Source organism: Rhipicephalus microplus, chromosome 4 (assembly GCF_043290135.1).
Source record: "Rhipicephalus microplus isolate Deutch F79 chromosome 4, USDA_Rmic, whole genome shotgun sequence".
Classification (NCBI taxonomy): Eukaryota; Metazoa; Arthropoda; class Arachnida; order Ixodida; family Ixodidae; genus Rhipicephalus; species Rhipicephalus microplus.
The window spans coordinates 140934103-140949816 of record NC_134703.1 but is presented as its reverse complement, the minus strand read 5'-3'; the positions used below and the strand labels follow the sequence as shown (position 1 = coordinate 140949816).

Here is a 15714-nt window from a genome sequence, read left to right as displayed (position 1 = left end):
TGCATAGGCGGCCAGCAGTGTAAGGAACATTCAAGAACAATCGTCACAGCAGAAATTTAGATAAGATTTCACTATATCAGAACACTCTTTGGTAGCATTTTCATTCCTTCATAACAATATAATTGAGTGATTACTGTGGTGAAGGAAAACTTCGCTTTAGTTGTCGGTTTCCCCAGCGTGCAGCTGACAGTGACCACTTTCAAAGGGGGGGGGGGCTGCACTTTTCTTGCCCCCCCCCCCCCCCCCCCCGGATAATACGCCTATGACCGAACATTGACACGTGAACTGTGCAAAATCATTTATTTCATCGTCGACCTTGCACTTCGCGACAACCAAAACTCGGCAGCAAGGACACTTTCACCTTCGACAACACCACGCTTGGCATTGCAATCTAGAAAATGCAGTAAGCTCAACAACAATAATCCGCACTTCATACTGAGAAACTTCATGCACATACTCGAAGCTGCGGCGAGATGAACAGCCGCGCTGGCTCCAACCACCAGGATCAATTGGCCATATTGCAAGCCCATGAGGCAGCGACGACACAGGGTCTCCGGTCTTCCTTGGGGGCGGCCCAGGCCCAGGCCATGAATTTGCCGGAGTTTTCAATAAGGTTCTTACCACCACCACACATCGCAGCTACTATTCTTGCCACTGTTTATCTTTCACAGCCGCAGCGTCCGTGGTGCCCTCTTTATTTAAATGCTTGTGATAGGTGTTTAATTAACAAATATAACCTAATTCACTCGTCAACCATCTGCTTAGTTACATTTTTGTAGGTCTAACGTATTATACAGTAGTAATTTATACCTTTTTATAGCTTTAAGTAATATATTTTAAAGTGACGTCACTTCCGTGCGGCGCCGGAGCCATTTCTGTTTTTTTTTTCATTTTTATTGCGATAGCAATTATATGGACAGTCTCGGCTGTTTTTTTGCCGCCGCTGTCATTTACCATATATGTATACTTATCTATATATATGTGAACGTTGAAGAAAGCAAAAAAAAAAAAAAGCCAACACTCGGCGCCCAGCTCGTCCAATAGACCAACGCGCTTATCTCTCACACGTACTTAGCCCCGCGCATGGGGGCGGGGTTAGGTACTTGTGCGGGTGCTTATCTATTAGTGGGGAGAATCGTGAGCCTTCAGCTTTCACTGTAACGATTGCGTTAGTAGCCGGGTCCACATTGGTCCCTGCTGTCTCTGCCTAGGTCTGGTTTGCGAAGAGATCGCGCTTTTCAAATCCAGTGAAGTTACAACTGGGACACTCGTTAGTTCGCACCACGGTGCAAGAATCTGTACTTGTGATTAAGTTTCGTACATCGTCCTTATTTAAGTAGCTGGAGCGTTACGTGCCGAGCAGTAAACATAGTTGAACGCGCTGCACGTTTCTGCTCGTTGTTCTCAGCGTGATATTCCAAGTTGTTGCTGTCGCATTCATTGATTCGCCCTTGTGGCAAAACTGTGACTTTTTGTTTGTTTTTTTCTCTCACAACTGTTCTGCCCATGAAGAAACGTATGAAAAGTGAGAGACCTAGCTTGCAACGTCCGAAGTCTGCTCGCCGTAGTCTACGATATGTTTGTCGCAAATAAACAGCAGCGGGACAAACGCGAGCTAGCGCCTATCTCATGCTTTAGAATACCTGTTCTAACACTTTTTCTCGCTTCGTACGCGACATATTTTTACAGTGACTGCGGCGGAAGTGTACGTTGTAAAAGTACAGCTTGCCAGACTGCTGCGTGATGTCACCAGGATTAGCACTGTTATGGTCTCTAGAATATACAGTATATTTTAGGGACCCTGTAGTTTGACGTCAAGTCAGTGTCGATGTTGGTAGGTGCACCGCGAGAAATTTGACTAATATCAAAATAAAAAAAAATCTTACCATCTTTTGGTGAGCATCACACTCATTCAAAGCCGTTTCTGTATAAAGAGATTTGTATGGCAGAGTAAACTACTTGTCTCTGAAAAAAAAAAAAAGGGTTTCAGTACCCCTTTAAAGGGACGACCCTCCAACATCATTCGACCCCCCATTTTTTATTCGTGGGTTGTGTAGACTGAAGTAGACAGACTAATGCAGCAAGAACCGTAGTTATAGCGGCACGCAGTTGGAAGTTCTTCAACTTAGAATATTTAAAACACACAAAAAAAATGCCCGACCCTCAACTCGATTTTCGCGGGACACTTTACTCCATTTCACTCGCCTGTGACGTCGGAGGGCCGTCCCAATGAAATAAGCTGGAAGCGGCTACGTAAGGAAAGCTCGCACCCCATCGTTGCTTTTTTTTTTCCCAAAGTAATGTTGACGTCGCAGTGACAGACGTGGTGCCTGACGCCTGGCTTGCCAGAACGTTAGTGGCATCTGTGTCGAAGTGAGGTATCTTCTGATGTTTTTTACAATATTTCATGTCACACCCTCCTCTTAGTTTGAGAAAAGAAGTTGGGAAACTACCAGGTCAGTAAAATACTGTTGACCCTTAGGGCGTTGTTCGGTGAGCCGCCCGACGAACAACAATAAACTCCTGCACCCCTTCAAACAACGCACGTGTGGAAAGAGACAGCTCGCAAACTCCCAATAGCAAGAAGAGGGAAGAGAGAGAGAGGGAGGTCTTTTGTATGGACATCCAACCCACGCAAGCCAAAAGAAAAAAAAAAAACCACAGCATATCTACGGAGTGAATGATGATGAGTGAGGCGAAATTACAAAGGGTTTTATCAACAAAACAGGAATCAAGCGCGAGACAGATGTGCGATTTCTCGTGCACGTGGCATGCGGCGCAACGATGCGGCAGCCGAAGTGGTGACGTTTCGTGAGGTATCACTGTCGTATGCGGCTGTTGGCACAGACAGCCAAACAGGATATCCCGTCTGAGTTCGCACCACGCGTTTCCCGCATACAGTTTCCCGCATACGGTTTTCAATCTGCATGCGCTGGCCGCGCACGTGCATTCAAAATTATTTCGTTTGTTGCTATTTACGACAGCATCCACCGCGGTTATGTGCGCAGGGTTTGCGGAAAGATGGTCACTTTGACGGGGTAAGACACATGCACACTTTTTAAGATCTGTCAGCTACGTCATCACCATAGCAGATTGTGCCAAGAGCAACCGTAGTTTTGGTCCACCTGTCATGGCAATTGATGGCCACGTGCCGTAGCTGTGCGCGTAATTCCCTTCCAGCATGCTGCTCTCGGCCTTGGCTCGACAGCTTGGTGCCATTGTCAAATGGGAGGAGACGCGGCGCCCGGAGGTACAATTGGTCCCAAAGATCTACGATACTCATTAACACCTCATCATCCATTGTCTCTTCCTGCACGACCTCCTCCCAGGGTTGTGGGAGACGGTGCCAAAACTCGCATAACGCCGCAATGCGGAAAAGTTCTCGTAACATTTGAACGGTGCTGTGGAGGTTAAATGATCTCAAAAGGTCATCCTTAGAAGTGAACGTGAGCTTGCTGAGCGTGATGGCAAAAGCACACACTGATCGTTGTCATGCTCCCAAGAATTCTGATGCATTGTTTTAGGAAGGTTTGTGTGCCCTGACGAGCTGTGAAGTAATGTCTGAATTTTTTTGAAGACCGAGCGCACAGTTGTCAAAATGGGTTAGGAGAATTTCCTCCCCACACTCTCTCTCCATACCTATTTGCGCTTTTCTGCTTTCCTATGCACAATGTACCCTCCGATGAGTGGCTCTGAGGAAAAAGAAAAAGGCACTACAGTCGAACTCCGCTACAACGAACGCGGCTTCAAGGAAATTTCCGCTATAACGAAAAATTCACGATTCCCTGTCAACAATCCATAGGAGTCAATTCATAAATATGCGATGACACCACCAGAAACCACCGCTAACCGCTGCTGCTTAGCAAGCATTGCTCAATAGCGATGGCAATGAGACTGCCATGCTTTTCTTTTGCCAAAGGCTTGCTTTCAAGCCACAGACGATCCGAAGCTGAAGCTCAGTCGCTCAGTGCATGGTTTTCTTCTCGCAGCTGCTGAGTGCAACTGCGGCACGATGCCTTTTCCGATTCCGATGTTTATCATTATGTTCGCGCTAGGCCAGTGTGGTAACTAATCAGAGCGGCTGTTCGTCTGCATTATCGACAAAATCAGCTAGTCGCGAGTGATGGATGATAAGAATGGCATAGAATAATGGAAAAGTCGCCGCTCCACGATACCCTGCCTCCATCTCGGCGTTGTCGAATAATTTTGACGGAGGACAGCTGCTGTTGTTAATGCTGGTGTTGACGCCTTAATGCAACTGTTTGGTTCGTTCATAAAAGCGGTTTTAGACGTTGTTTCAGCATGCTTTTCACCATGGCCTCGCTATGCATGGGTGAGAATCACGTCGTGACGCTGCTGGGAAAGAATAGGAAGCAGCGGACATTTTTTGAATTTTGAGAATAAACGTTCCTTTGCTAGCTCAGATCAGCTATATATTTTTTTTTCGATTTCTCTACAACGAAATTTTCGTTTCAACGAATTTTTTTCCGCGCCCTGTTAGTTTGGTTGTAGCGGGGTTTGACTGTAGTGTGTCTCCCAAGTGAGGACACGGCCAATGGCCTATTTTTCGAGCTGTAGTAAATGTGCCTAACTGTTCTCTTCTCCCTGGGATGACAGGTGTGAATTTTATTCGTCGAAGAACGATACCATGAGGGAGCATTGAACCACAAGCAAACATTTGCCCTTCCACCGAAACTATGCTTTCCCTTCCAAAAGATGGCATTAGCAGCAGCGCAATGTCGGCTTGTGGCTGGCATTCGAAAAGGGGACAAGCTTTGTGGTTGTTGCACGAGGAAAGAAAAAAAAAAAAAAACATCACACGGCGAGGGACACAGCTGCACCCTATCGGGAGAAAAAACTTGTACTAAGGGAAACATTGAGACTTGAGTTTATCATATTCCTGAATTTGTGTCGTGCACACTTGCTTTGAAGGTTTTTAAGTGCAGAGCACTTTAGGGGCCCAGGCTGTCGTCATCACTGGGTGTAACGCAGGCAAAACCATGCCTAGCACATCCATCTGTAGTACACTAAGCACACGCTCGCACCAAAGAGAACCCTTCTTCCTCTTGTTCTTAGAGCGCCTTGATGACGATAAGCGCAGATCCCTTTAGGGTCCAGGCCGTCTTATGCTGTAAAGCGGGGGGTCTAAAATATGAGGGCTGCACGAGGCCCGTCGACACATCGGTAGTGGCCCACTACGGCCCGGCGCTATGTAAACAGGCTGGTAGGAGCACTAGTTCGGCAAATACTTAATCTGTTTATTGAGAGAGGATTAGCATGCACGACCGACCATGAGGATTAGCTCTGAAAAAGAAGATAATTTGGGCATTTCCAGACTTGTCGCAGCTAAGTATCGCTAAGAACCAACTAAGCGCGTTAAGAACTTTAGCTGCAATTTGTGTGTAGCGCAGAATTGATTTTTATGACCTTGCTAAATCATATTTTCAACATTTGTTGGACTATGCGACTAATAGGGCTTTATTCTGGCAAGATACATGAACCTAGCTGCTCTCAAGGATTTTTTTTTCTTTTTTCGCGAGGCAGCCCATGTGTTTAAACAGAACTGCGGAACAAAAGCTATTTCGAAATTGGTGTCTCCAAGCTTTAGTCGTTCTGGAGATGTTTTTTTTTTTTTTTTTTCGAATACTGAGGTCAGATTCCCCTCAGCAACGAATAATATGCGAGATACAAGAAATGCCTTTCAAGTAAAAGAAAGCCTTCAGAAATGAAGCCCGACAGAAGTATCAAAAAGATGATGTCTGAACTCAAGATGTTGCCAGAAAATGCATGTAAAAATGAAAGCTCATCTACGTGACCAGAATATGCGTTTCAAAATTATTTCTTCCACCATGAGAGCTTGGCAGTCACGGTTATCTTGAGCATGTGGCCAGAATATGCGTTTCAAAATTATTTCTTCCACCATGAGAGCTTGGCAGTCACGGTTATCTTGAGCATGTGGCTTTGGTGAACTCTCCGAAATACAATGGCAGCAGCAGGGTGACATTTATGAGGGGACTCTAGACAGTGAGATATTTTTAGCTTTTAAGAGAAACTTTGTGCTTTACAAAAGATGACTTTAATCTATTTACATTTTAAATGCTGCCTTAATTTTTCGGTCATAAAAAAAGAGATAAACTAAACTTAAGAAACAAAAACAAAAAAGTGCGATTTTGGAAAAATATTGCGTTTTCAAGTGGCATCTCGTCTTACATGTTTTCAACAATAATCCAGTACGGATTAACAGGCTGTTTAATCAAGGCTTTTACAAAGATGGAAGAATCAAAAGAAACTGTTTCACAAAAGTTCGAAATGTAAAAACTCAACCATTTCTAGTTTCCTTATTGCATCATATTAAACCAGACATACGGTGCAATCAATACAAGTTGATATGGACTGAAAACCGGAAAAAAAAAAAGAAACGTAACACACAATTCTGACGAGAATAAGAACGTAACCGAATTATTATTATTATTTATATCCAGAGTAAAAATAGTTTTTTGATTCACGTAGAAACTTAGCAATTGGAAATATCCAACGTGAGCAATAATTCCCATCTCAGAGTGCAGTACTAGTGCGTACCTCAGGCAGGAATTCGAAAGCAATGACGAGTTGAATTTGTGCCAAAAAATGAAAACAGTGGCAACCAGTGAGTTTTATATTCAGACACGTGAACTTCAGCATACTTGGAGGGCATTCTCGGCGCGAAAGTTTGTTTTATAAAAACAGTGGTCTTGCATAACAAAAGTACGCTCAATGACAAAGATCATGCTCAATCCCTTGACGCAAGGCATTGAGCCTGCTAAAAAGTGCGCTTCCACTTTTCAGACATTCACTTTTCACAAAGTCTACTATAACAGTAAAATCTCGTTAATTGACCCCCATTATTTCGGCCACGGCACCTGGTCTCGTTTAAAATTTACTACATGTTTTATGACTGAACACTCTCATTAATTCGGACAAATTCAGCCGCGTTTCGGTTAATTGGAACGCCCGACCGCGGTCGAGTCACGACGGGGAAGCAGCAGTGGATTCTGTGGGCCAAATCGACGGCACACCTAAACAACTTTGGGATCAGATTGCGGCCTGCGGCCTCTGAGATTCAAAACTTTATCTATGGATAGTACATCACGGAGGCACTCCCCCCCTCCCCCCCCCCCCCCCCCAAAAACCAAATGGTGGTTCAAACAACCAAAATAGAAGGCAGTACATCGCTACTGTTATCAGCAATGGGCCATTTACAAATATGCCTCTCCTTTTTTCTTGTGCGTCGAACACGTTTGCATGATGGTTGAGTTAGATTGCTCACATCTAGTGTGCTTTAAATTATTTATCTGTACGTGATCAGTTTCATCTGCAGTTTTACTGTTTGATGTTTTTTGAAAAGTTTGCCGGTTTTTATTTAGTTTTTTGTTAATGTGCATTTGTGTGTGTGTTGTCTACTTCTTACGCGCGCGCGTGACTACTACCGGTTCAACAGAAAGGCTTGTATGACTGCCGAACTCTTTCAAGCCTGGCTGCAGCCTGGCAACCACAGCTTTGGCCAAGGCTCGGAAGGTGTTGTTCGTGCTAGACAACTGTAGTGCGCACACAAAGGCGTCAGGGCTTGAGAACATTGAACTGCTATTCCTGCCTCCGAACACAACGGCTTCTCTGCAGCCGGTGGACGAGGGAATCATACAGTTCGTGAAAAGCCACTATCCACGGCAGGTGCTCGAGAGGATGTTACTCTGCATGGAGTCAAGCAAGCAGTACGAAGTGAGTCTGCTAAGCTCAATCGATATGCTGACATACGTGAACAACACACCGCCTGCAGTAGTCGCAGACTGCTTTAGGCATAGCGGCTTCGTGCACGATGCTGTTGATCCAGGTGTGGTGGCCAACGAGGAAACCGGCTAAGAGCAAGACGGCCGCCAAGTGAGCATCATGCCAGCTGGTGTGCCCCTGGGTGCTTACTTCGTAATTGACAACGATGTTGCCGTGGCCGGCACAGTGACCAACAGCGATATCGCCCCGAAGTCTCGGACGGCGAAGGGGAAACGGCTGACGAGGATGTAAGTGATGCTGAAGAGCGTCCATGCCACGGAATGATGGAGGCTGCGCGTGCATTGGCCGTTTCGGAGGACATATGCATGCTTTCCTCCGACTGTGCGCGGACTAAGCCACCGGCAGGAACTTTGCGAAATTGTGACTTCACACATTGCGTCCGCGATCACAGACCACAATCACAGACGTTTTAAGAAATAAAAGTCTGATGGTGTAGGAGACATTTTTCAAGTGTTTTGTTTGTACTCGCGATAATTCGCACCCTCGGTTAATTTGGACATTCTCTCTGGTGCCGTGAAGTCCGAATTAACGGGGTTTAACTGTATTCGCTGACTAAATGATGACAAAATGAACTTTGAAAGAGGCACAATAACAAGCTTCTACTGGATCAAATGATGACAGTCGCAAGTGACCGAGTGGTCCATAGCACGAAAGACTTTCTTTTGGAACAAGCAATCATGATGAGAAAAACTGTATGGTGGCTGCAAGTGCAATGGTGCCTGGCGTCCCATCTTGGAAAACGACTCAATGTATTTTTTCATTGGTTCTTTTTAACCTTTACATCACAAACGGAAGTGAATGAAACTACACACGCATTTTGAACACTGACAGTGTTGCACTTTACTTTTTATTCTAAGGTTGTCACGTAAGGTACTTACTGCAAGAAAGTTCAAAACTTTGCCTTTGGTGATATCATAGCCACACTGATAAACAGGACAAGAAAAAAAAAAGAAGAAAAATCATCACAATGGTCAATCTTACTAAATTAGCGATGTACATCTCATTGCCTGGTGCCACAGCAACTTGTGCCCTGATGCCACTGGTGGACTGCTTGCCTGAAGGCCTACTTTGAATTAGTGACATCCCTGACTCCATTGCACTTAAGGCTGCTGCTCAGCGTTCACAAACATGCAGATCCCCACAACTACAATCTTTAGCTGCCACAAGAATTTTAGAAATAAGTGCAGTAAAAAGTTACAGGGTATAGAGCAACTATCTTTAGCTGGTTTTGGTTTCTCGCTCATGCTTGTGGAAAGGTTGCAGCCCGAGCCTGTTGGTACATAACGCTGAAAGAATAGAACAGACAAGAAGACAACGAACGAAGGAGAGAAGTCCATTGACTTCTGACGACTGAACTATCGATTGTTCTTTAAAAGCAAACATCTTTCAGAAAAACCAGAGGTGCATGCAGTGTTCAATAACAGGAGCGGCATACTTGGAAACGGAGATCTTAATGCCAAAGTAGTAAAAATTTGCCTTCTTCCTGCAACAGTGTGGGGTCTGAAAAGGATGCACGCACTGTAGTGGTTACAGAATTGTCACTGTGCATGTTGATATTGCTACATACCAGTGCCATCATTGAAGACGAAGAAAAGAATAAAAACAGACTGGTGCGAGCCCCTCGTATTGGCAGCGCTGCTCGACTAATCAGTTGTAAATACATGTATGTGTATTCCCTTAAGTATGCACCTTCTGAGTCTATCCTCCCCGTAACAGTATAAGCTTCAAGAAGATCACATTCCACCTTCTCAGCAATGAAAAAGAGCAGGCGTAGCCCTCCTTCAACGATTACGTCATCAGCACACGGCCAATTGCCTAAAAGGCTCTCACCACGTGTTGCTCAAGCCAGCAAGACGCTAGGGTTAGCTTTGCAGCGTGATGAAGAAGCACGATGAATGCGCGGCCAAAACCGCGTTGTCGCATAACCAAGACGCAGTTTTGTAGAGCAGAAGACCAATCAATAAAGTCGGTGGCTACGTAAAGCCTATGGGCAAGATTACATCACCGCGCATACGAGGAGCATGGGACAGCCACTGGATAGGTGCAGGAATCGCTTTTCGTAATAGAGCGTCTGCGCAGCGCACAGCATTGCGATATTAATGAAATGCCATTGCTGCGTGTTTCTCAGTGAATTAGCAAGCCTGCTTGGTGGGTGTGAAAAAAAAAGTGGGAGCCTATTTATTGGCCCTTAAAAAACTTTCATTATGATATATAAATGTATCACTCAGTTAAGGGAAAAAAAAAAGCACACTGTATGTCCACGAAGCGAATGATCATGAGTGGGCAAAGCAGTGGAATCGTCCAGTGTTACCATAAATTCCCCGTGACGTTGACCACTCACACATGCAAATGAGTGCCAAGCGATACAAAGTTATATATACAACGTTTCCTGGTCATAACTGGTATGTTGTGTTGAGCTGTGGATTTCCTTGCGTCTTCGTTATTACTGCTTTGTGGCATCCGATCTAGCCTGAAGTTGGCAAAGACGAGGTCTGGGCGTGTTCCCCTGGTGGTTGTTGGTTCTTTCCAGTCACACTAAAAGCACCGTACAGCATATCGAGACGTCATATACTGCACAAGCCAATCGTTCGTGATCACCGTCAGCGTCATCCTCATGGCGTACAGTGGGTACCTCACATGTGCTGTGCCGTGATGGCTGAGAGAGAATGTGTGGTCCGAATGCGCTTGTTCATCGGCGTCATCATTGTCGTCAGAGGCAGCTACAATGCACAATGCCAACGGACATGTCTCAACCTCACGGAGCTTCGCCACTAAAGAGCACAGGGGTAGCTTGGGCTGGTTGGTTACCCATAGTTAATCCAAAGTCAGCTCGAAGGACAAGGGGATGAGAGGCCACAAACATGGCACTGTGTTTGCGACCTCTCATGCCCTTGTCCCCTGGGCTGTGTCTCGAAAGAAATGAAGGCAGGATGCCAACATGTGTTTAGACAACTGCTGCGACATGGCCATTTATAACGCACACAAAGTTATGCTGGAAAGTTCTGCACTTCGAAATGTTGTTTTATGAAATTCTCGTGAACACAAAAAGTTGCAAAGTGACTACAATGTTGAGCGTGCAAAACTGTGAGCTAAATTCGACTACAGTCGAAACCCGCAATAACGAAACCCCGCGAGTACAAAATCCCTGCGGCAACGAAATATTTCCGGATCCCCAGCAAACGTTCATAGAAGCCCATGAATTACGTATCTCACAGCAATGAAATGTTTTCGGACAGCGATCCTGCAATAATGAATTTTCTACCACGGTACAGGCCTTACTTTACCCTCCCCCTAAAGGTTAACTGTCGAAAATATGCTTGTATGCCTGTTATGTGCACTCAAAGTTTGTTAACATCTGCTTTTGCTGCGCTAGCATGGGTACTGCCATTTTTGTTTACTTAAATCGGCGACGTGGTCTGTGTCCGGCAACAAACCTGGCCACACTGCAGCAGGCAATAGCAAATGATCATGCTGGAGTGCAGATGGCGCCGTCGGACGAGCTCAACAGGCTGAAGCAACACCAACAGTTGGGATCAATCAAAACAACGAAGAGGAGACAGGAACTGGTGGCGAAATTGAGATGAAGTTACAATGGCGCCTAAGAAAAAGCTTGACGCCGGAAGCGGGTTCTCCGTTGATCGCGGAAAAAGAAAAGAACAGCAAAAATATCATCATCATGTTAAGCAGCCTTGCAGCGACATAATTAGGGGGCAACAAAATCCCATCCTGCATTGCTTTCCTCATTTCGTCACTTTTTTCGTTCTGCTGGCAGTATCACTGTTTTTATGTCTGATACTCATGGCAACGAAATTCCCGCGAAAACGAAATTTTTCGGTTTCCCCGGCGATTTCGTTATTGCAGGTTTCGACTGTACATGGAGTGGCCTTGCCGTACTGCGGTATAGGTGGGTACCTCTGGGAGGTCTCCGGCCAGCGGCTTGTGGGTTTCAGCTGAGGGACAGTTCTGCAGCAGCTGCTTGAGGAGCACATTCTGCTTGCCTCCAGTGGACCCCTCAGGCTCTTCAACAGAACCCTCGCACGCTTTCACAACTGGGTTCTCTTCTAGAGCAGCAGCCACAGCCGCTGCTGGTGGTGGCGGCGGTGCATCTGCACATAATAAGAGGGGAATGCTTCGAGACACTGCTATTCTCAGGAACAAAACTAAGAGAGACTGACTTGGGAGGGGGAGGGGTGCTTGTTCTTGTTGAACTACTATATGAAGCATACAGTTAATGAACTGAAAGAATGTATTGGGAGCATTATTTCTTGTTGTTAATATAAGTTTAGCTGTTGAGAGATAAAGAGGGCAAAAGTGGAGCCTGTGGATGGGAGAGCTCACCAAATGACTTTCGCATCATGTGCAATCCCCAAGCCATTGTGCTAAGTTACAAGATATTTCTACCACAGCCACTTCAGTACAATGGCAGTGCATTGTATGCCTTTTGCGAAGCTTGTGCATTAGGAACCCACTGGTGGCAAGCCTCTACTTATCTACTTTCCCTACCATCAGTCTCATAATTACTACATGTCGATTAAAAACTCCAAGTATTACCCTCCATGCTTTCCTTGGTTTCATTACGTGTGTACATGTCGATTAAAAACTCCAAGTATTACCCTCCATGCTTTCCTTGGTTTCATTACGTGTTAGCTTCATATGAAAACACCTCCCCTCGCCTTTTCGCAGTATTCCCCAGAGCGTCTGTACCTAAATCCGAGGTCGCCGGTGTGCCAGGCTCAACCTTGATGGTCATCACAGGCATCATAGCAGCCGCCGCCACCGCAGGACCAGTCGTCTGGTTGTTCGGCAGCACCGTGCTGTCGGCGGCAGGTGCCCTGATGAGCGGGCTTGCCACAGGGATGGCGGCAGGAGGAGTACCAGCGAGAGGCGGATTCATTGTCTGTTCGGGAGGAGAGGGGGCAGGAGGAGGAGGAGGGGCATCATCGCAAGAAACGTTACTCTTGTCGTGGCTCGCCACCGCTTCCGTCGTCTCAGCCGTGCTGGCTGGCTGCTCTGCGCTTTCTCGCTCCTCTTCTGGAGGAGCGACTTCTTCGGCATTCTCGTCGTCCGACTCCTGTTGCCAGTGCGTAAATGTGGAGGGCCAAAGAAGAAGGGGTGCCGGAAATGGGTGGATCGACGGGGAGACAGAAAAAGAAAAGCAAAAAAAAAGGAGAGAGAGAGAAAGAGACATGCTTGTAACCACCACACATGCACAAAAAACAATCGGTATGCAAGACAAGACATTCCACAGTCTAGCGAGGATTAAGTGCGAATTCATTTGCTGCGTTGGTAATGCAACTCACAATCGACTACGACTGACTGCCCATTATAGCCAGGCCATTACATGTAGAATGCAACCACCAACAGACGAGAGATAAAAACTGAGCAGGCAAGAAATGAAAGACAGAGAGAATAAAACATAAAAAAAACTTTGATCAACATTTACCACACATGCTCGCTCAATGTGCTCTGCACCGTGCAAAGGTACAACAGTTAATGTGGAACCTTCTGGATTCCAGGACAACCTACCATGGTTATGCAGCTAAATACAGAGCCTTAGCACTGTGCAATAACACCATGGATATAGTAGCTTCAAATTTACACCTTTGCTTTGTGATGATATAAATGCAATCAATGATGCACTCAAACGTTCAAATGTGAAATATCGTGAATTTTGAAACGGTCATGCTTTAAGCCTGTCTTTCTAGAGACAACTTATGACATTTCACTACGTTCCGAGATTTTATTTTGCAATATTTTAAAGCAAACCGCTGCTTATACAGTGGAGCCCACATATAACGTCCCCACTTAAAATGAACTTTCGCTTAAAACAAACAATATCCGCGTGACCGTGAAAATATACATTGGTTCAATGGCACAAAATCGCACTTGCAACGAACATATCCGGGCGCCGCTGATCGGTTACAGCAAACCGAGTCAGCGGTCTGCCGATTTCCCGGAAAACCAACTTCAACCACCGATCAGGCATCGGCGAGGTGCCCATACACTCTTATTGTTAAATGCCAACCCTGCCTCCGCGGCCCTCTAGTTGCCGCTCTCCCCAACCCATGGAGGAAGGAAAGTTGTTTCCTTCCTCCATGCACTGACTTCTTTTTGTTACGCACCCCTCCGTTCTTTGTCCAACCGCTACTTTGAGCACCCCTCATCGCCAGCCCCGTGTTTTTACACTGCCACCGATCTTTCGAAGACCGGTCGGCCATATAGCCAGCTTTTGATCGCTGGAACTGTCGTTGGCGTCGCCGGCCTGGAGTGACCAGACCATTTGCTAACATCGTCGGCCACCAACAGATACCCCACCGACTCCGATAATTTCCGATTCGTTTCGTGTTTTGTACTTGTTCTCGCTCACTTCGCACTCGGCTCAGCATGCCTTCAGCGCGCGCGTGCGCAAGCTCGAAAACAGCTGTTAAATTGCACGGAACGAATCGCGAAATATCGAAGTTCGTGAGGCCATGCAAACCTGCCGGCGCAACAAAACGATTTTTTGACCATGACCGCGGATTCTTCGAACACCGCCACACGCACCGATCCAGCAGCCATGCTTTGACTTCTGTGCGCGCAGGCACTCTTTCTAAGTTTCTCTACGTGCGAGTTTCACGGACTTTTCAAGCAAGCTACACAACCTGCCTCCCTCCCGTGTCTTTTGGTTTTCAAGGTCGCCCTCCCACCGCATCCTCCCCTTTCTTTATCGCAACTCTTTGCCCTTATCTCACAAGTCTGCTCTCCTCTCTTGATCATAACCCCTTCGGCCGTCTCCACCGCTCCGCGACGCCCGCCAAGCTGGCTCGGATTAGTTTCGTTTTCTGACTGGAAACGTGCCCAGAGCTGTTCGACGCGTTCTGGCATGTGTGTCGCATGTGCGCGTCTTGCTCAATCTTAGTGTGCGTGTGTGGTCATGATGACCGACGGGAAGACTAGCACGCTTTCTGCTGCCACTCATTGAAACGTCGAAAGTGCGACCGCTTGGCTTGAGCATAATCCGAGCGTTAGGTGCTGCGTTGCAGAGCCCGAAGTCGAGCCTGAAGCTCCCGAACTGCGGCGGCGATTTGTGGCAGCGCGTCGTTGACTCCAACTCGGGAGAGCGGGCGGGACATCTGTTGCGATGGTTTAATTACGGCCGATGATGATGCCGACACAGCGGAACCGTGCACGGATTGGGGCATTGTGAATGAAGTGCGTGGCGAGAGCGATTTGGAGGAATCGGATTGCGAGAACGACGAAACTTTGGAGCCAGTGCCTCATGCAGCTTATGCCACAGGCCTCGGCAAACGAGCACCTTGCCGTTTTAAATAAACTCGAAACCGCTTTTATCACTTTTGCTCTTCGAAACACATGCATCACGAACTTTTTGAGGCAAAAAAGTTTGTGTTTTCACTCGCAACTTTTTTTAAAAGCTGTGTTTCATTTACTACGAACTACGGGATACAACGAACGAATGCCGCGTCACGCTCAGGTTCGTTATAAGCGGGCTCGACTGTAATACAAAACATGCCATAAAAACAGAATACAAGAAGACGGTAAGTTGGACCAGTTGGTTAGGATTCATCGTGAACTTATTTACAGTGCAATACCAGAAAAACAACACCTATATATATACATTTCACCCCGTTTTTTCCAACAAACAACAGTTGTGAGTCAGCGCCGTCTTTTCTTTCTCTGTGTTTTCTGGTGTTGCGCTGTAAATAAGTTCACGACAGAATACAAAGTTGATGTGCATAAGACGGCAGTAATAACACAAAAGGAAAGTACTGTATTGTATGGTGTAGTATTAAAAATAAAGCTGGACATTTATTTTCATTAACAAGCTAATTTCTTTGCAAAAAATGGCAAGTAACAATGCTTGAATACACAGATCACCATGTGGAGTGGTGG

At 46.1% G+C, this 15714-nt stretch overlaps 1 protein-coding gene across 7 annotated transcripts in view; it reads right to left on the bottom strand.

The window, feature by feature from the left end:
• Positions 1-15714, bottom strand: part of LOC119172383 (uncharacterized) — a 296020-nt gene that overhangs the window by 69544 nt on the left and 210762 nt on the right. For 5 of the 7 annotated variants that reach the window (XM_075893680.1, XM_075893684.1, XM_075893683.1 and 2 more), the window contains 2 exons: positions 12529-12895; positions 11719-11930 (listed from right to left, as the gene is read on the bottom strand). In XM_075893680.1, coding sequence (XP_075749795.1) covers positions 11719-11930; positions 12529-12895 — 579 coding nt within the window. The remainder of the gene's footprint in view (positions 1-11718; positions 11931-12528; positions 12896-15714) is intronic. The other 2 variants (XM_037423449.2, XM_075893685.1) reach the window with 2 other exon arrangements.